The following is a 22,596-nucleotide window of genomic DNA, read 5'->3' as shown; positions in this document are numbered from 1 at the left end:
GCATTCTCCTTTCTTCAGTGGAAAGTTCCAGTTTCCTTTCCGCTTGTCTCATACCCTTGCATAATACTAGTCTCCAGCATGGACAATCAATCATTGATTTGACTGAGGACTGGCGAACCATATCACACATACATACGCCCCCAACCAAAACTTGTATTCCAAGGTTAACAAGCAGAACTTACCAGTGTGTGTTCTGTAATGTCGAGTTAGTTCATCTGATCGTGAGAAACTCTTTGGGCAATCTTTCCATTTACACACATACGGACGTTCACCTAGAAAAGAACAGAACAAAACATTTAATAGTAACAAGTTCCAGAGAGTCCCAGGAGGAAGATAACGGAAGTGTGGATGGACAGAGATGCAAAGACAGGGATACAGTCTGAGATATAGGACAATGAATGTTTAAATTCAATTCTAGTTTCATCAGAAGACAATTTTTTAGATGGATCAGAAAGAAAATTGTTAAGATTCTGAGATAATTCTAGCTCGGCTATGAAAGCTGTTGCTATGTAATGGCGACGACGGTGGCAACTTTCAAATCGGCAATGGTTATAGTGGTGAATAGTAAGCTGTTGGTAGCAGTGATAGTATTATTATTATTATTAGTAGTAGTAGTAGTATTGTAGTATTAGTAGTAGTAGTAGTATTGTAGTATTAGTAGTAGTAGAAAAGGTAGGGGTATGTAGAAGCAGTAGATGGCAACAGCCGAGAACGGTCGATTAACTGGGAAATAACTATTTCTGTCATTCATATAATGGCTGTAGCAGGCGGGGAGAAAAAGATAGAGAAAGAGAGGGGGTAAAAGAGGTAAGAAATGTGAGGGGGGAAAAGTAAAATCTGGTTAAGTGACTGTCCAAAAACAGGAAAAACTGAAAAAAAAAAAAAGAATCGGAATTATCTCCCCTGGCACACGTGCAGATTTTGGGTTGTGTGAGGTTTACAGATAATTGCATAGAATAAGGAACTATATGTACACACTAACTCGTTATATTCACAAATGAATACACAATCACGCACCAGCTACATATAGACAACTACACGCATACACCAGTTATATACGCATGCATAAGTTACATATAGAATTGCACACACACTTATACAGAGAAATGAATTCATGAACGTAGTACCAATTCAGTTACATACATATAGGGAACCACACACACACACACACACACACACACACACACGTTGTAGACATTCAGTTACACAGGAAACTACAGACGCACACACTAGTTAGTTAAATATAGGCTATGAACCACACGCAGTCTGTTGCATATAAGAAACTATACACGCTCAGTTACATAAAGGAAAACACCATCATCCCAGTTATAGTTAGAAGATACTACACACATTATATATTAGATATAGATATGTGTGTATATACACATACACTAACTATCTATATAACCTAACGCATACAACAGTTAATTACATATAGGGAACTACACACAAGTTACGTAAGTGTTGCTATATTAAGGGATAACACCCTACCACCAGTTATACACGTAGTTACAAGGGTACTACATACACCAGTTAGAGTTGCATATAGGCACCTAAGCACACACAGGTATTGTTACAAGATAAATATTTTATATTAAGAGTGGGGCATAGCACAAGCAATGAAATAGCTATGTAGTTACTCGACGTGCTAGAAAATTTATTGCTTACTTATCGTAAGAAAAAAGACATTCACACGACCAGAATACCTTTGTTGATTGACATAGGTGCACTGGGTGAAGGTTTTTTTTTTTTTTTTACCTGGGTTTTAAACATGTAAATGATGTTTAATTGATCAGCCTACCCAAGACTCCTTATCATCCACCTATTTTATAGTCTCTTATTTCAGGGGTTTATTTTTACACCAGTTTCATCGAGTGATATATTAAATGTGAGGAGGGGAGAATATCATATTTTTATATAACGAGTCTTGAGTCATTCTACCACTTGGGTTAGTGAAGATATTAACCTGCTTATGGTACCTGGAAGAAATTTTCCAAGAAATACCAGGCTAACCTCCGACACCGGATACGTCTGGAGTGGACCATAATGTTTAAGACGTCTGAAGACTACTCAATATGGTGATGATAACTTAGATGTGGCCCGGATAAATGGCCAACAGCATTGGCTTCTATTTCTTCCGATATATGACGAATGGCTACTAACTGCTGGAAATAAATATTCAATACTGATTACATTCGTTGTCGCCATCATACAGTCTGAAGTAATACCTAATTTGCAGGACCACGCCAGCACCTTATAGCAGTCTAACCACACCCTGTGATAGCACCGACTGTGCATAGCAACCACCTATAGCCCCTATCATACAGTCTAGCCGTACCTAGTTTGCTACCACCTTGTAGCTTTCTCGTACCGTCTATGGCAGTAATTAGCTTTCAGTTTGACATTTTTGTTTACCTTGCGATAGCACGCTGGTGCGAGTGTGCGTGTACTTTTGGGTTTATCAACAAGTACACCATTTAGTGGTACAAGTGCAGAGTTTACTGTTTTGACTACTAGATACTTTCGTTATTCACCTAAACTATTTGCGCGCGCGCAGTGTGATCAACAAAAACAAAACCGGCGATCTTTCGGTATGAGTCCTAAATATCGGCCTTTTCTGTAAAAAGTGTCTTCGGCGATCTTTACCAAAGATCGGCCTTTTCCGTAAAAAGTGTTAGAGAGAAACAGGGAAACGACGTCATAACAGCGAAAGACATACAGAGAGCGCGATTTTGAAGGGTTTAGAGTTAGGGTTTGGGTTAGGTTTAGGTTTACGGGGGGGGGGGGGGTCTAGCACCTAATCCGAAACTTTGGAACGCGAATGTGTCATCTGGTGTGTGTGTGTGTGTGTGTGTGCAATTGATGACTGGACGTATTGCTTTGATATGCTTATTGTGTTACTGACTGAACCGTTTGAATTTTGTCTTCATTATTTCGGGGTTATCCGTCATCGTGATTCTGGTATAGGTTAAACTTGTTTAGGGAGTTCCAAAGTTTCGAATTAGTTGCCAATGCAATTTCGCACCTCTCTTTGAAAAATGCAGTTTCAAAAAAAAAAATTTGGTAAATTTTCAGATTAACACCTGCACGATTTTCACTAGGATGTTAGGGTTAGGGTTTTAGGGTCAGGGTCAGGACTACGGTTAGGGACGGAATTCCCTAACCCTAAAACCCTAGTGAAAATCGTGCGGGTGTTAATCTGAAAATTTACCAAAGCTTTTTCAAAAAAATGCATTTTTCAAGGAGAGGTGCGAAACTGCATTAGCCCCGGGAAAGGGTTTTTGTGTTGCATTCCTATAATTCAAACAATAGAAATTACTAAATAAATAAAAAGGCACTATTTAAATACACAGGTCCCGCTTAAATACAGGGATCCCGATGCATCTACTTAACGATGTTTTTACAATGCACACTCGTTAGGGGTTAGAGTTATGCAGATGAGTCGGGACCTCTGTATTTTAATACCCAAAAAAAATTCCGTCCCCACCCCCAACATGTTGCCCTGTCGCTTCCCCTCATACTTTCATAACCCTTCTTTTCGCATGAAGGTAATGCGGGTTACTAAATCTCAAACTCAGAAATATCCTCTTGTTATTGAGTTGTTCGTAAATTCACACTTGCGGACACACTATAATTGTATGTGTAAAAACTTAATTCGAGTGTCAAGTTTAATTTCAATTTATCACTACACTCTCGGAGTGGTTGGCGTTAGGAAGGGCATCCAGCTGTAGAAACTCTGCCAGATCAGATTGGAGCCTGGTGTAGCCATCTGGTTCGCCAGTCCTCAGTCAAATCGTCCAGCCCATGCTAGCATGGAAAGCGGACGTTAAACGATGATGATGGAACTAGTTCTCAGATGAAATAAGAATATAACCGATTTTCCTTTTTGCTTCTTACACATGAAAACTTATTTCACGGGTCTCAACCTAATTCATTCTATCAAAATAAATATTTACTCTATTGAGGACACTTAAGTTCACAGACAAAAACACAAATCAAAAGATATCATTTTGTTTCAGTCATTAGACTGCGGCCATGCTGGGGCACCACCTTTAACCGAACATATCGACCCTAGTACATATATTGTAATGCCTGGTGATAATTCTACTGTCCTCTTTTGCAGAACTGCTAAGTTACGGAATGTAAACACACTAACACCGGTTTTCCAGTGGTGGTAGGGAACAGACACATAAATGTCTCCCTCTCATATAAAGTAGGCTTCTTTCAGTTTCCGTCTATCAAATCCACCCAGGGTGTCATGCAGTGGGACTGAACCCGGAACCATCCTCACGCATTAACACAATAATAATCTGTCATTCGAGTCAGGTCTGTCAATGTTGAGATTAACTTACTCGTTCTTTCACTAAGCACGGACGGAGCTTGCATATAACGTAAACCCGTAATGACAAATTATGGTCACTGCCTGTATCCTCCGTCCTTTGGATACAGGCCAAGACCGGTACTACTAAAGCAGCACGGTCCCGAGCGCACGTCCGCGCTAGCTAGTCGTGAGTGGTCGATCCTAGCCCTGACCCTGTCACTAACCCTAACCCTAACCCGCGTGTGCAAATGAATACGTGTTTAGGGTTAGGGTTGGGGTTAGGATCGACCACTCAAGACTGGCTGGCGCGGACACGCGACTGCGCGTTCGGGACCGTGCTGCTTTAGTAATACCGCCAAGACCTCACGGCGGAGGTAAAGAATACGTACACCACCCGTTTTCGGTGTAACAAAATCCTTAACCCTAACTCCCGAGTGTACGTATTCTTTACTCTCGCCGACCTCACTTTCTTATCACCTGGGATTAAACAACGAGCCATTTAAGGCACTCGAGGTGACAGGTTGTGAAAAGTTAAAGCGGTCAACTACTGAAAGTTTATCACGGTTTGTCATTCACGAGGTTTGTTTGTTTTTTAATCTTAGTCAAGGGGTTTTCAAACTGGTCCGCGGACCACAGGGGGTCCGTAAGAAGACAGGGGGTCCGTAAGAAGACAGGGGGCCCGTGGACAGCAAATACTTTTTATGGGCAATTTGATTTTATATATGATTTTTAATCGAAATCTTTTAATTGACAATAAACCTATTTGTTAAATACTGTTAAATAAATAAATGTAAAAATGTTATTTTAAGCAAATATTTATGTATAAATTTCATAAGCGTTTATAAGGGGGTCCCTAAGGTAAAGCCTGAAATATAAAAGGGGTCCGCAAGTCAAAAAGTTTGAAAACCCCTGGCCTAAACCATGAGGAAGAAGGAAGGTGTCCTCAATTTTCTTGCGGTAACATGAAACCACGTGGTTGGGAAACGGACTTGATGGCTACAATCTTGCACTCTCGAGTGACTTCCCTGAGGACTCTTGTTATTACTGTTTCTGTACCATTTTCAACAATGCATATTACATGAACTAAATATTGTTTTAGAACACAGAGTGAGGTGGTGGTGGTGGTAATAGAGGTAGTTAGAGTACAAACTTATAGAAGGAAGTCCCGTCCTGGATAGGTGCTTTTACAGAGAAGATATGGATGAGGGGGAGAGAGGAAGAGAGTGAGTGAGAGGAAGAGAAAGGGAGCGGGAAATAAAGTTTGAGAAAATCAAAGTTTGAGGAAGAGAGACGAAGTTTGAAAAGAGTTTGAGAGAAAGAATAAGAGTTTGATAAAGACCGAATGTTTGAGAGAAACAAGGTTTGAAAGTAGTTTGAGGAAAAAAAAATAGTTCGATAGGGACAGAATGCTTCAGAAAGAGATAAAATATGAGAAAGTTTGAGAGAGAAGTACTAACAGAAAAATGTTAAAGAAGCGAAAGAGAATGGGGATAAATGGGGTGATAAAAGAGGGGCAAGTCCCAGCCCAGATGAAAGAATGTCTTTACGACATCGATTTACGGTAAGCGACATCACATGACCCATTTCTATAGCAACGTTATGCCGCGTTATAAATGTTGGTCGTACAACATTATAGCTTTGCCTTCATGAAATTTGACACAACGCGACTACTGGGAGTTGTTGACCTTAACGGCATGCAGGGGAGGGGCAGGATCTATGCAAAAAGAAAAAAGAAATAGCAACCAAGTCTACCTGCTACAAAAATAAAATGTGAAGGACATACAGGACTATGAGTTAGGCCAGATTATATACAGACAAAGTGGAGGGAGGTGGCTGTCACGGCAGGAACCCGTTTCAAACGAAAATATGTCTTCTTAGTGTAATCTAGCGGGGGGGAAAAAACGGTAACCAAAACAATTTAACAAAAATGAAAGTAGGTTTAGTTTACCCGAGCATTTAACTGGTACTGTGGGTTTGTTTTTTTTTTGTGGTGTGTGTGTGCCTACGAGTGTTTTATATATTACGTGTATCACAGGTGTGGTTGGTGTGGTTGAGAAGCTTGTTTCCCAGTCATGAGGTGTCTGGTTCAGTCCCACTGTGCGACATCTTGGGTGTCTTCTTTACTATAATAGCCCCGGGCTGACAAAAAGCCTTGTGAGTGAATTTTATGGCTGACAAACGATGAAGACGCATGCATATATATCCATGTGTTTATGCTCCATAATTTAAATCTAATGCAAAAAATTACCAGACTGAAATCCTGCTGGGGCATGGCCGCTGTTCAAATAAATAACTGAATTCAATAAACGAATAACTTTTTTTTTCTTCTTTAAACACAAACTGACATTCGATAGCCGAGCACATGGCGACAGCAGCAGCCTGCTGTAAGCCAGCAGTCCACCTGGTTACACATTTATATAATGCCATGGATCTGATACAAGCCAACTCAGACAGAGCTAGAAACAACAGCCAAATATTACCTAAATCGTTCTTCAATGAAGGCAATGCTGGTGTAACTACCAGACTACTTCAGGAGGAAGGAAAAAGCGAGGAACTAGGTGAAGCTTCCTTTATATTTATTTCTATATTCCTGCGTTTTCACCCAACAGGAATTACGATGAAGGAAAACCATTACATGTGAACAAGTTGGGAGGGGGAGGAGAAATGATGAAGTAATTATAATATGAAAGGCATAACTACAGATTGATGCTCCCGCTCTTCTAAGAAATGCATTTTTGGGGGGGCCAACTTTATTGCGATGATGCTGATAAAATTCAGAAAGCGAATAAAAAAAAAATCGGGGCGGGATATTCGAGGCTGTTTCAGCACTTCAACATCCTTCACTCCCCCCCCCCCCCCCCCAGATGTTTCAAACCCATAATGTACACCTTCGAAAATGTTATCTCTGCAAAATTTCATTTAGAAGTATTATAAAGAGATTTATGAGGAAAACAAAGACAGGAGGGAGAGTGTTAGGAAGTTCTTTTAAATAAAAACAAAGAAAAACATTGTCATGAACATAATTGTAATATAACCTCCTAAAAAGCAAATAGATTTCAATGAAAAAAATATAAGTTTTTCAGAAAATTACAAGATAAAATCGAGTGGGGCGCCAAACTGTAGTTATGCCATATATGTAGTACTGTAGTAATAATAAAAAATCTCTCAGCTATTGTATTGTAAGGTGAAAAAAATACTTGGAATTGCCATGGCCGTGTGTGTGTGTACATAAAGAGTCAACAGATGACCCCGAGAGAACCTCAATTATAGAAAACACTTTAAATTTCGTCCCCCATCCCAAACCTTTACGGATGTTCAAACTGAACCCGTATCGATCACACAGGTATTGGAGAGCCTGAGGTCATTGCTGGGATTCATCCAGAGATTTTCAACAAAAAAAAATAGTATGTAGAAGATAATTTACTTTAATAACATTTTTCTATTAGTAATTTTTTGTTCTTAAACAAACAGGTTTGGTACGGGGTTAAAAATATGTTTAACATCCCAGCAATGGACCAGACTAGGGCTAAACGAAACCCTTTGTGTTACTTTCGCATCATCATTCCATTAAAGGTGTTAATAGGGAGGAAAATATTGAAAAACGTCAATTACTTGTCAGTGACAAATAAATGAGGAAGGGACCAGGTGGTCGTGGGATGTGCTGGAAACACCAGCTAAATCTCCCTTAAATCATATAAACCTTTTCGTCTAAAAATTATTTTGAAATTATAAACAGAAACAAGATTCTGACTGTCCGTATAAAAAGTGGAAGTTTTAAGATTTGGGATGGGGGGGGGGGGGGGTCGAAAAAAAATCTTACGATTGAGTGTAGAACACATTCGCAAAGATTTTCTGAAAATTTCAAAAAATTAAATGAAGGTGATGGGGTTTCTATCTATGTGTGCCTTCGAAGATGGGAGAGTGATTTGAAGATTTGGTTGCTATTTTTAGCAAATCCAGAAAGCACCTACTTTCGAGAATGAGAAAGACTTGAATATAAGAGTGGAAACGAAAGATTGAAGTTGACTCAAGGAGACACTCGAGAGAAAAAGAGGTAGTCCCCACTCGATAGAAAGAGAGGCAGCCCCCATTCGAGAGAAAGAGAGACAGCCCCCATTCGAGAGAAAGAGAGACAGCCCCCATTCGAGAGAAAGAGAGGCAGTCCCCACTCGAGAGAAAGAGAGGCAGTCCCCACTCGAGAGAAAGAGAGGCAGTCCCCACTCGAGAGAAAGAGAGGCAGTCCCCACTCGAGAGAAAGAGAGGCAGTCTCCACTCGAGAGAAAGAGAGGCAGTCTCCACTCGAGAGAAAGAGAGGCAGTCTCCACTCGAGAGAAAGAGAGGCAGTCTCCACTCGAGAGAAAGAGGGGCAGTCCCCACTCGAGAGAAAGAGACAGCTCCCCACTCGAGAGAAAGAGACAGCTCCCCACTCGAGAGAAAGAGACAGCTCCCCACTCGAGAGAGAAAGAGGCAGCCCCAGCCCTAAAAAAAAAAGGGCTCAAGAAGAGAAAAAAAAAGTATAAAAGTACGAATTGTGTGTGCGTGTGTGTGGAGAGAGAAGAGAGTACAAAATGAGAGATAAATAGAGTGAGAAGAAAGATTTCCTTAAAAATGAGAAGCTAGAAAATGATAAGAGATATTCAAACAGTTTAAATGAATGGAAGAAAACGTCAGTGATGAAGAATTAGAATTAGAAAAAAAGCGAGAGTGAAAGACATTAGTCAGTTAAGAGATTCTAAGGTAATGGAAGCAGAGAGATGGGCGTGTCACCCATCCCTTGGTGCTACACAGGAACTAGGATGCGATGTGTTGTCCATCGGGAGCCATGTGGGCAATTTAATAGCAGTTTTGTTTCTTTTTACAAAAGAAGGAAGGAAGGAAGGGTTAATGAGTTTTTTTGGCTGAGGAAATAAATTACGCTTTTTTAATTTATTTTAAGTTTTTTTTTTTTCAACGAACTTGACAATAGTAACTTTTTAGTTGTCTTTCATATATTATTTGCGGGATCAAGGTATATTATATGATCCTTATATGATAAGTTTTGGATTTTAATTTTAATTCACCTGAAGAAAATGGTGTTTTTTATTTTTTTCATGATGTAATTGGTGAATCAATAAAAAAAACTTGTCTGAAATAGCTCTAGTGAACCTCAGACCATATGCGATTGGCTTGAAAAATTAAGACACAAGGATATTTTCCTGCTTTTGTTAACATAAAACTCACAAATAATTAAAAAATTATATTCACCAATGCGACGTTGAGCACTCATTTTCATCGCCCAACGAGAGCGAGAGAGAGAGAGAGGACTCGAAACTGGAATGTTATATATAAACAGAAATGCGGTGCCCCTACATGGCCGCAGTCTAATGACAGAAACAAGATTATATATATATGTATATATATATATATATATATATATACACACACATGTGTTAACGTGCGACTTCGTTTCTTACGATCATTAATCTTATCGAATGCTCTCTTGGAGAGAGAGAGAGAGAGAGAGAGAGAGAGAGAAAGAGTGTGTGTGTGTTAGTACGTGTATATAGTGTGAATGTTTCTTCCTCCCGTGGTGTGTATACAGCAAGTTACATTCAACGATTAACACAAAAAATCTAAGAGAGATGAATGTTTATACTTTCTTATTTACAAGATATCCTATACCATTATCTTAACATCGATAAGGTGTATGTGCGAACAAATGTGTGTATATATACATATATATGCATCATACACGCGCACACAAATATACATATATATAGACATATATATATACGCACACAAATACATACACACATTATACATACAAATATACACACATGTGTGAGCATAATTAGCATATGCGGGTGTTCAATAGACGAGCCTATAAAGTCAAGCAATGTTCAATGATGGAACTGTTTTAAATAATGTCTAACATGTGTTTCATGACATATATATATATATATATATATTATATATATATATATACATACACACACTCATAGAGCAGTCATACAATAGACAGTTAGTTTAGTAGCATGTCGGTGATATTATTACTACCACTAATACTACTACTACTCGTGTAGTTCACTTCCAGTAGCTACCCCCACAGACAGGGCAGTTTGCCAAAGTTGAGAAGTTCTCTTATCTACCGTCTTTTATGGCGCTACCAGAACACCATCACCACCACCACCACCTGCAACACTATCACCTTCACAAGTATTACCACCACCACCCCCAAGGCCTAGTCACTCGATCTACTAAGAATAACAGCTAAACCACACGACCCTCGTAAAAATAAGAGACACAAGATATATAATCCTATGTACAACGTACACGAAAAGGTGGGATGGCCATGCCAGGATGGTCTTTAATCCTACGTCTACTCAAGCAGGACTGACCTGAGGTGAAACAACCCTAACCACAACCCTCAACCAGGATATGAACTAACGGGAAAAAAAAAAGATCACATGGTGGTAATTGACTTGTTAGAAATAGCAGTTAAATTTCCCCTCGTACTTATCTCCACACACGTTGGATAAGGTTTCTGGACCGATGGTTAAACTGCAACGCTATTACCACCAGACACCTATCATGGTATGAAGCAACTAAGAAACAACGGTGGTTTGACCTGGTAGAAATAGCAGCCAAATTTTTCCCTCGAATCACACGTTGGATGATAGGGATTTGGGGTTGGCGGGACTATCTGATAATAGGTCTGCCTGCCTGATCTGGGTTGACCAAGGGCTGAAGAAAGGAACCATCAGTCACACCGTCGACCTATCAACACACACACACACACATATATATATATATATATATATATATATATATATATATATATATATATATACACACACACGTATGACACCCCATAAGCTATAAACAAATATATATTAACAACACGTGCTTTGCGCAGTAAAGTATTTTACTATTATTAAACTACACTTTACATACACACCCACCTTATATATGTGAAATGTGGGTGTGTATCTAATGAGTGTTTTTGTGAGTGCGTATATAGGAATAGCGAGTATCGAAGAAGAGAGGGAGAAAGAGAAAGACGAAACGAAAGAGAGAAAGCAAGAAATGGCGAGAGACGAATGGGAAACAAAGGAAGAGACAAAGAGAGGAAGGCCAGTAAGAGAGAGTGACAGATTAAAACAATGTCAGAGGGAGAGAGAGAGAGAGAAACACAAAGTGAGAGAAAATGAGATAAATGGAATGAGAAAGAAAGAGAGTGAGAAGACAAAGAGACAGAATAAGACAAAGAGAAAGAGTGAGAAAGAAAGACAAAGATGAAAAAAAGGTTGAGAAAGAGAGACGTAGACATGAGGTTGGTGTTTAAATTTTGTTTCCACAACACTGATTGTGGATTTCATTTTATTCCTTCCTAGGATATTTAATTAATGATTATTAGTAATAATAAGTAATTAATAGAAAGTAATTAGCAGGGAAATGAAGAGGGGGCCTAAATGATAAATTAAATCTCTGATATTGGAAAACGAAGCTTAAGGAATTGTACGCAGATAAGGCTGAGGTTTATAGACAAAGAAAAAATATATACACACATAGTGGGTGTGGACAGTTTAGTGTGTGTATATATATATATATATACAGCGTGTGGCGTTAAGACAAAAGAATAAGACGTATGTGTGTATGTATGTGTGTATATACACACACACACACACATATATATATATATATATATATATATATATGTGTGTGTGTGTATATATTATTCGCACATGGAGATACCTTGTGTATTATATAGATAGCTATAACTTCCTTTTTTTCCCCACATGTGGACCACAACAATGTAATATATTCAGCTTATTATATACCGCTCACATATATGTATATATTATACAATATTTATACACATGCACAGGCTATATATATATATATATATATATATATATATATATATATATATATATATATATATATATATATATATATATATATATATATATATATATATATATATATATATATAAGATCACCATATATAATGCATGTTGGTAGATAGATTTCAGTGAGTATATAATCTCGATGTCTATGTATACATACATATATATACAGATACATACAGACATACATACACACCCTTTCGTCTCGCATGGTGACAAGGCTACATACAATAATGCCAAGTCGCCAACTGACCAGCCAGGATCTGCTGGTGCCAAGAGAAAAGACAAGTAAAAAATGGAAAGGTAAAACAATGGAACACTGAACGGTGCTAAAAAGAAAAAATGGGGAATCTGGTAAACTAGCATTTATTTTAAGAGGTCTGCGTAAAATCGGGTCTTCAATGTTAGTAAAATTATTTGGGAGGTGAGAGTTGAAATAAGGGACTTTATATTTATCAGATTAAGCATATCGAAAACAGATCATTGTATAGACATACGAGTGCACACACACACACACACAACACAAGAATATATATATATATATATATATATATATACGTGCGCACACACGCTTTGTAAATACATACGTATATGTAGTTATACATTATGGTTATGTAAAAATATGCTTTGGATGAACGTGTGTCGACATGCAAAGGTTATAGAATTCCAAATTAATACAAAATCAGATCGTATATAATAGGCGATCTTTAAATATATATGCACACACACACTCACACCTCGATGTGTATATATATATATATATACACACATCGAAGTAGTTCTTGAGTAGGTTTCTAGGTATGTAACAATGAAACTTACCAGTATGTGTTCGTAGGTGAGTCTTGAGGTGACTGTTCTTTGTGTATTTTTTTCCACAATTAGGCACATGGCATACATGTACACGTTTGGGGCCAGTTGCCTTTCGGCCCTTGAGGGGATGAACTGTTTCTGCATCAACAACACTGGAGGGAGCGGGAATAAAGTCCGAAGGAGGGGTGAAGATCATTGGAAGGTACTGTTGTTGATTTGACATTGGGGGTACATTTTCTGTAGAAAGTCCACTGGAAACTGGCGAGAGCTTCCGTCGCTTCCGTTGTCGGGATGGATCGCCTATCAAAACGGTACCACCCTGCATTAAAGCATTGTTTTCGGTTAGATTTCTAGAATTCACTTTTACTCTTTTACTTGGTTTCATAACTGGTAAAGCAGGTCGTCTTCTATTCAAATTCTGTCTGAGGCCGGCAAATTTACATTCTAATTCAGTGGTTACTTGGTAATCGTCTCGGACATATTCCTGCAAGTGGCCACCTTTCTGGAGTTTCATGATTTCATCCCGATGCAGGAATGTATTATGTTTCATATCGCACAGCTGGCTCGCGGCCACAATCATTTCTTCGATATCTCGAGGGATATCGACCGGACGGACGGTATCTAAGTTTTTAGATTGGGGTGACATTGTTCCGTTTTTATTTTTATTTTCTCTATCTCTACTTCGTGTGTCTGTGAATGTTTAAGCAACGATCGACGAAGGACGGCTGCGAGATAGAAAAGAAAAAAAAAATATGACAAGATGGTCCAACGTGGGTGGTGACAGGTAAAAAAAATGAATGATGTAGTTGGCGGAGGAAAGAAGCCGCACAGCGATTCACAAGTCAGTAGTCATTCTCCAACTAAAGAAATTCTAACGAAGGCAAGTTTTATATATGCCTTGCCGACTGCTGCTGATTGCTCAAACTAAAAGCGCGCCATTCCAAAAGGGTCAGCGAGTGTTGGGCGTGTCTACAGATGGGTGGTCACCCCTCTTCACAGCCATCCGGCTTGAGACTCAAACAAAACAATAAGTAACAAAAATTAAAAATACAAAATACACACACTCACAACGTGAAATGTTTGTTATTAACGTTTAGTCACTGACATTATTCAAGGTGAATAAAGTTAAAAGAAAAATACAAAACGAAAACCGCGAAGTTTTGCTCTACGTAGTTTTCTTGCTAATAACTATATTTTTTTCAGGCTAATTCTGTGGAAATCTTTGTGAATTAACAGTTTTAGATATTTTAATAGCATAAAATATTTTCAAGAAAAACTTCAAGCATGGCTTTTGAGTGTGTGCGTATCTCTGTTGTGTTGAGTGTATGTTATATTTGTAAAATCGGATCATTTCTAACAATAGATTGCTGTCCTGCATTGGTGAGTGAACTGACGTAGCAACAGAGGACTTGCAAATACACACACACACACACATATATATATATATATATATATATATATATATATATATATATATATATATATACACACACGCGCGCACAAATATACATATATATATATACACACACAAAATATACACATGCATGTGTGTGTATATTTGTTTACAAATTGACGCGAACAACAATGATTCATTGAAAAGTGTTTACTTAAAGTTAGTAACACGAATTCCACTGCTTATTTATAAGGATTAAATTTAATATTTCTAATGAGAGCCAACATTTTTTGGGGGGGGTTTTTTAAGATATAGGGGAGGACTATATTTGAGCTAGTAAAAAAAGGGCCTGTGTGTGCGCATGTATGTAGAGGTGTGTGTATGGATGTGTGAGTGTTGGTACGAATGTAATTGTGTGTCTGAATGTGTGTGAGTACATGTATTAAGTGAGAGTGTACGTGTGTATATATCAATTTGTGTACGCATGTGTATGTAGAAGTATGTGTGTAAGTTGTGTATGCATAAAGTGTGTGTGTGTGTGTATGACTGTATGCATGCTAGATATATAATGAGAGAGTGGGTGTGGCTTAGTTACAGCTGGAGTCAGAAGAGGGCGGGAACAACAACATACATTTACATTACATTAAGAAAGTTGACAGGACACGAAACAGAGAAAGAGAATGAAAACCTTATAACATCGTCAATATTTTTCTATTAACGACCTCATTTAATCGATAAATTTTACTATTAATAGAAAAAGTTAACCAGTCTTACTTGTTTATTGTTTTAGTAGTCCCAAAGTCAACTCTTCCAACCGTGACCGTCCCGATCTTTTTTCATAACTATTGTTGGAAGTTTAGTTTCCCAACGACATAGCTACGAGTTCAGTCTCCGCATGGCACCTTGGACAAGTGTCTACTACTATTACCATGGCCCCGGGCCGACTAATGCCTTGTAAGAGGATTTGGTCGGCGGAAAGTGAAAAAAGCCCGTCTTATACATGTATATTTCTGTGTGAATGTCTTTGTCCCCTACCACTGCTTCACAACAGGTGTTGGTTTGTTTGTGTCCCCTGTAACCTTAGCGGTTCGGCAAAAAGAGACAGAATAAGTACCCAGCATTATAAAAGTATTGGGATCGATTTGTGCGACAAAACCCTCCTGGACAGTGCCCCGCCGTGGCTGAAACAAGTCAAAGAGATGTGTCCAGTACATCATTTTAGACCAGTCATGAGCAAACTGCGGCCCGAGACATTCCAGGTGGCATACTCAAACGAAAAATTATCTTTTTCTTTTTTTTAAGTAGCAGATGTAGCTGTGTGGTATGAAGTTTGTTTCCCAACCACATGGTTCCAGGTTCACTCCCACTGTGTCTCCTACTGTAGTCTCAGGCCAACCAAACCCTTGTGATTGGATTTGGTGAACGGAAACTGAAAGAAGCCCGTCGTATATCTATGTGTGTGCTTTTATCCCCACCACCACTTGACAACCGGTGTTGGTGTGTTTACATCCCCATAACTTATCAGCTCTGCAAAAGAGTCTGACAGAATAAGCACCAGACTTAACAAGATGTACTGGGATTGATTCAGTCAACTAACAATTCAAGGCAGTGCCCCAGCATGACCGCAGTCTAACGACTGAAACAAAAGATTCAAGTGTTGTTAAGCCCACCTAATGAGTCAAGTCTCGTGTGGCCCTCTTCTCATAAATCTCTGATGGTATTTGTCTATGGGTTCTTGCTACTGTTAATTAGTGCAATTTGGTTCTATACAGCATCAAAGAGAATCTTGAGAAGCAAATTATGTCTCCAGATATATCTATCTAGCACCAGGAATCAATTGGAAAAAATGTGTTTCAGTGTTAATGCTTTCCCCAACATCTTTATCAATTACTCTTCACTGCCTTCCATTGTATCGAGTTTGAAAATGGCAAGATACCATAGGATGAGCGAAAGAAAGATGAAAAACTCTGTGTTCCGTTTTATGTATTTCCTCCCAGCTAATTTTTCTCCTGATTACATGTTCTTCTCATCATGTCATCTAACCTTGTTGAGGGACTGAATCAGGCAAAGCTCTTTTCTCCCTATTTCCTCTGCTTTCACACTGTTTCTTCCAACAAATCTGGATTCACTCTGCGGCATCAAACTTAAGAATGCTCTGGAAAAATCTGAGCCAACTCCAAGACATTTCTGGTCAATTTGTGTGGCACTTTTAACACTTTAGCATTTAAACTAGTCATATTTGACCCAAGTATTCTACTTGCTTTATGTTCAAACTGGTTAATTCTGGCCTCTCACATCTACCCTACAATGTCGTTCTAAAAATAAACAATCATATCATTAAAATCTCAAAGCTAATAGCTAACACGTGGTTAATTCAAAACAATGTGAATAAATAAGCATTAACAGAGTAATCATCATCATCATTTAACGTCCGCTTTCCATGCTGGCATGGGTTGGACGATTTGACTGAAGACTGGTGAACCAGATGCCTACACCAGGCTCCAATCTGATTTGGCAGAGTTTCTACAGCTGGATGCCCTTCCTAATGCCAACCACTCCGAGAGTGTAGTGGGTGCTTTTATGTGCCACCGGCACGAAGGCCAGTCAGGAGGTACTGGCAACGACCACGCTCAAAATGGTGAGAGAAATGGATAAAGCAAGAGAGAAATGGATAAAGCAAGAGAGAAATGGATAAAGCAAGAGAGAAACAGATAAGGTGAGAGAGAGAGAATATAAGAGAGATAAATGGAGAAGAGAGAAATGGAGAAGAAAAAGAGAATATGAGAGAGAAATTGATGAGAGAAAGAGAGAGACAATGAATTGACACCAATAAGGGTTTTTGGTGCTTTTTTGTCCCAGCATTAAACAACTTGCTATCCACTTGGAAATGGTCAACAGGTTTATTTCACTCAAGCAGCAGCTACACAGCAAGAATAAACTTCCATGGATACAATGTTTTTACCATTTTTCAAACTATGCCAGTATTATGATCTCAATGCAAAGCCTTTGCGGTACAATCAGATTCCAACCTACTAAACATGAAATGAAAGCAAAGTGTTCTTGTTGATGGTTAACCTGACATGAGTATACTGCAAATGCCAGTTTCCATGAATGCTTCTGTCTACAACTTCTTTGTAAAATGGGAGTTTCAAGTTTATTCCAAGACCTTTGAAGGATCAGCAGTAAAGTTTGCATCTCCTTCAGAAAGAGTCATACTTTAGACCTACATTGCAGGAGAAAGATGTTCTTTGAGATGCAAGATAATCATAAGCTTGTGTACCTCAGACAGCCAAGAGTCTGTAAACCATCTAATCTGCTTCATCTCAAGTATTGTGACAACCTCACCAAAAATTCCAAGCTTTAAGCTCAACAGTTGTACCCCAGCATGAAAATAGGGCATACAGATAAACTGTGTGTAAAAAATCTCACTAAAAATACTACCTCTGCCACTAATATATATTTCTTAAGACGCTAACTGGCTAATCGCAACACCAGTGCCTGTTTTGGCACCGTTTGAGAGAGATAGGAGTCACTGCTATCTCTAGCAGCCGAGTGGCCATGACCGAGGAGATCAAGGAAGATTGAAGTCATGTGATTTGGTGGTCTCATTGCTGGAATTGGTGGGGGTGGTTATCTCCCCCTGGCAATATTGACAAATGTGCATTCTACATCAAAAGTCTATATGAGAGTTTCTTTCATGGTAAATTCTACAGTAAAGCTTATTTTAACAAAACATCCACATTTAATTGAGAAAAAATATATATCTATATAATGCTGTCCTCATTGACAAGCTCAAAAATATAAGTGAGCAAGAGCATCAAAAAGATGGCCTCTTTCGACTAAATGATTTTCTGAGAAGAATACACTTTGGCTCACAAAAGAACTTTAGAAGCTCTGAGCAGGAAACTGCCGAATTCTCATGACAATAGATCTCAAATGGTCAGAGCAGCACTCAAGTGATCAGAGTGGCCCTCAAATGGTCAGATGGCTTCTGTTAGTTCCACCAAGTCATCTAATAAGAAACAAAAGCCAATGAATTTCTTGATTGCTTTAAACCATCATCACTTTGGATCAAAGTTAAAATCTTCAAACTGTCTACAAACCTAAGAGTCAAACATTTAGGTGATCAGCTGTTTGATTATTTGGCCAAAAATTTGTCACGAGTCAGCAAAGGAAGATTTCTTTTCTGTAGTAATGGATCCATGAACCAAGCTCCTATATTAGCATAATGGTTAAAACAGAAAAACTGACATTGAAGCTGTTCCACATCATATATTGTAGTCAACGGTTCACTAGTTTTTCTACATCATTTTATTTTCTACTATAAATACTCTGCCTAATTTCATAAATGCTGTGCATGTATATGCAGCCTTCCAAACAGCAATATACAACCCTGGGTAAATAAATGCATTAGGCCTTATAGTATTTAGAATTGGACCCCTGGCCCAGCAGGGTCCCCTGCGCAACTTCCAAGTATTGCCCATGCCTTAAGACACACTTCATGTATGTATACACACACACACACACACACATATAGTAGTTGTATGTTGTCAACTTAATGTGACAGTCCCATGAAGGGAATAATACTACTGCTATTTAGCCCTAGGAAGCACCACCACTTAGGGCTAAATAGCAGTAGTATTATTCCCTTCATGGGACTGTCGCATTAAGTTGATAGCATACAACTACTTTATCATATCACTACTGCATAAATCTCTCTGAGAGATTTAGAAATGTATTATATATATATATATATATATATATATATATATATATATATATATCATACACACAATGGGCTTCTTTCAGTTTCTGTTTACCAAATCCACTCACAACACTTTAGTCAGCTCAAGGCTATAGAAGAGGGCTCTTGCCCAAGGTGACACACAGTGGCACTGTAACTAGAACCATGTGGTTGGGAAGCAAACTTTTTACCACACAGCCACTGCAAAATTTCCTGAAGAATTATAGACATGAGGTGGCATCAATACGCATTAACCTTCTGGATTTCCAGTCTGTAATTACTAATTATTTCTGCTTCTTTTTTGTGCTGATTCAACCAAGAAGTGCATACGTGCAGTGTAATAAGTGAACAGGCTAAAGTTGAATACATGAAAATTGTCAGGAATTTGAATATAAAAGGTAATAGTGGAATTTTTATGAAGCAAAATAATTAATAGGCGCAGGAGTGGATGTGTGGTAAATAACTTGCTTACTAACCACATGGCTCTGGATTCAGTCCCACTACATGGCACCTTGTGCAAGTGTCTCCTGCTATAGCCTTGGGCCGACCAAAGCCTTGTGAGTGGATTTGGTAGACGGAAACTGAAAGAAGCCCGTCGCATATATGTGTATATATATATATATATATATATATATATATATATGTATGTGTGTGCATATGTTTGTGTGTCTGTGTTTGTGCCCCCACCATCGCTGGACAACCGATGCTGGTATGTTTATGTCCCCATAACCTAGCGGTTCGGCAAAAGAGACTGATTGACTAAGTACTAGGCTTACAAGGAATGAGTCCTGGGGTCGATTTGTTCGACTAAAGGCGGTGATCCAGCATGACCGCTGTCAAATGAATGAATCGAGTAAAAGAATATATCAAAATAAATAAATAAAAGAATATAGATATATACAGAGAGAGAGTGAGGAGTGTATGTGTGTGTGTCAGTTTGGTAACAAGTTTGCTTCCCAAACATGGCGCTGAGTTCAAACCAGTGAGTGTGGTCTTGGTAGACGGCAAGTGACAGAAGCCTATCGTGTGTGTGTGTGTGTGTGTGTAAAATGGGAGTGAGAGAGAGAGAGAGAGTTGTGTCTCTTTATGCTTGTGCTTTTTCTCGCCCCCCCCCCCCTCCCATACCGCTTGGTTTGTTTACGTCCCCGTAACTTACCGGTCTGACGGAGGTTTACGATAGAATAAGTACCAGACTTTAAAAATATGTACTACGAGCAATTGGTTTTATTCAAAGCGTTGCCCCAACATGACCACAATCCAATGGCTGAAACAAGTACGAGATAAAAAGAAACTACTGTTGCTTTTGCACTTAGCCTTGTCGCTATTATTATCATTATCATTATTATTATTATTTATTCCTTGTTATTGTTGTTTTCAATCGATCTTTCAACAGCTAAGTTTCCATATTTGAGTACAATGCTTGTCATTAACCCCGCAGCACAAGAAAAGGCTTCTGTCAGTTAAAGGTAGCCAATGAGGGGCGTTCAACATTGAATTCGGACATAAAAACAAAAGCGAAACAAAAGAGATATAGCTTTTATCTCGTTCGCTGGTGTCTAATGGAAGAAATTTCGTGCAAAAGGAAAAAGAAGAAAAAAGAAAAAAAACACCCAACGAATCTCAAGGTCAGAAGGGATGTGAGTTAAAGTGAGGTGGTCGGGGTAGCTGAGGTAGGATGGTTGTGGAGGGTAAAAAGAAACGAAAGGGGGATAGATAGATAGAGAAAAAAAAACTATATTTAGCGACTTTTCGGTACACAGTAGATGGGAAGTCGTGAAATATTCGAGATGGCATTCTACTACTGGAAATGAATATTGTAAGCAAAAAGCAGCAGCGGCGGCGGCGATTCGGTGGCGGTGTTGGCGATTGTGAAAGCGCTAATGGAAGTGGTGATGGTGGTGATGATGATTTTTTCGTGATGGTAGTAGTGGTAATTGAGCGAGAGAGACAGAGAGTAAGAGAGATAGAAAGCAAGAGCGCGCGAGAGAAAGAGTGAATGAGCAAGGGAGAAAGAGAGAGTGAATAAGCAAGGGAGAAAGTGTGTGTGTGTGTGAATGAGTAAGAGAAAGAGAGAGAACATGAATGAGTAAGAGAAAGAGCAAAGGAGATTGAGAGACTTCAGGGAATGTGTACAAACATGGTGGTGGTGAACCAAATGAGATTAGTGAAATAGTTTGAGAGAAGCTCTGCTCTATGTTCAATGGACAGTAAATGCTGTGTATTTATTATGAAAGAGTAATACATACAACCATCTTGGTTGAGGAATGGAGGGAATACAAAAGGGATTTCCCAAAGTATATACAATTTAAGTAACATGGGCACTTTAAATTATAGGGGTAAAAGTATATTCTGCTGTCCCAGTGGACATCTTGCAGGAATTGCAATGGTGGGTGATTTTCCCACACTGCTGTATGTAAATAAATTTCCTTTATTTCTACTGTGGGGGAACTGGGATTCAAGGCCAGTTCAAGGTACCAACAACTCAGGCAGTCACCTGGGGCACCATGTGTTAGGGGACGCCAAAGAGGGTGTGTCAAAGACAAAGAAATTTCCCTGACTGTCAGCTTGTACACACTGAAGTTCAGCTTGCCCCGGGGCGCCAGCAACCTTAAGGCCAGCCTTGTTGGGATTGAACTATTAAGAGGACTTAACCCTTTAGCATTTGAACTGGCCATATCCAGGTCAAATATTCTACCTGTTTTATGTTAAAACTGGCCAGTTCCAGCCTCTCACACCTATCCTACAATGTTAATCTAAGAATAAAACAATTACATCGAAATCTCAAAGCTATGAGACAATGCATGATTAATTGAAAACAATATGATCTGGCCCCAAATATTCTGTGTTTCATGTTCAAACTGGCCAGATCCAGCTTCTCATACCTATCCTACAATGTCATTCTAGAAATAAACAATCTTCAAAATGTTGAAGCTACAAGATACTACAGGATCAAATTTTTAAAATGTGGGCAAATAAGCATTATATTTGATGGATTAAAGAGTTAAGGTTGTATTAGTAGGGCCAATCAGGCCTACATTGCAATCCCCTTCTCTCATCCATACAATGTGCACTCCATTTCCCCAGATCTATAATGTGAGCCTCCACTTTTTAGCTTTACAATCTGTGTTCCCTTCTCCCAGCTCTATGATGTGCCCCGGGTGGCACACACTCTAGCTATGTTAGTGCTTAAAGGTGTTCAGCAGGGTATCACATTCAGTAATTTGATACTCCCTTAGAAACCTAGATCCAGATGAATGGGTTGTGATGGCTGTACAAGCTATATGCAGAGATGCAGTAAGACAAGAATGAGTACAGTAACAAGTTTGACATAAGGAAAAGGAGTCCATCAAGGTTCAGTGTTCAGTCCTCTCCTATTCATCGTAGTCTTAGTCTTACAGAGGAATTTAAGACTGACTGTCCAAAGGAACTACCATATGCA

The 22,596-nt window shown here is 38.9% G+C and overlaps 1 protein-coding gene across 1 annotated transcript in view; it reads right to left on the bottom strand.

Moving 5' to 3' along the window:
* The window catches only part of LOC106872254 (uncharacterized), a 24,969-nt gene extending 11,087 nt beyond the window's left edge, over positions 1-13,882 (bottom strand). Inside the window, exons 1-2 of the mRNA XM_089339822.1 lie at positions 13,030-13,882; positions 183-272 (exon numbers count right to left, since the gene is read on the bottom strand). Of these exons, the coding sequence (XP_089195948.1) occupies positions 183-272; positions 13,030-13,666 (727 nt within the window). The 5' untranslated portion in view covers positions 13,667-13,882. The remainder of the gene's footprint in view (positions 1-182; positions 273-13,029) is intronic.
* Between the last annotated feature and the right edge of the window lie 8,714 nt (positions 13,883-22,596).

This window comes from Octopus bimaculoides, chromosome 22 (genome assembly GCF_046866305.1).
Source record: "Octopus bimaculoides isolate indiv1 chromosome 22, ASM4686630v1, whole genome shotgun sequence".
Lineage (NCBI taxonomy): Eukaryota > Metazoa > Mollusca > Cephalopoda > Octopoda > Octopodidae > Octopus > Octopus bimaculoides.
Note: the sequence above shows the minus strand (reverse complement) of the source record. Positions and strands in the feature narration are given on the sequence as shown.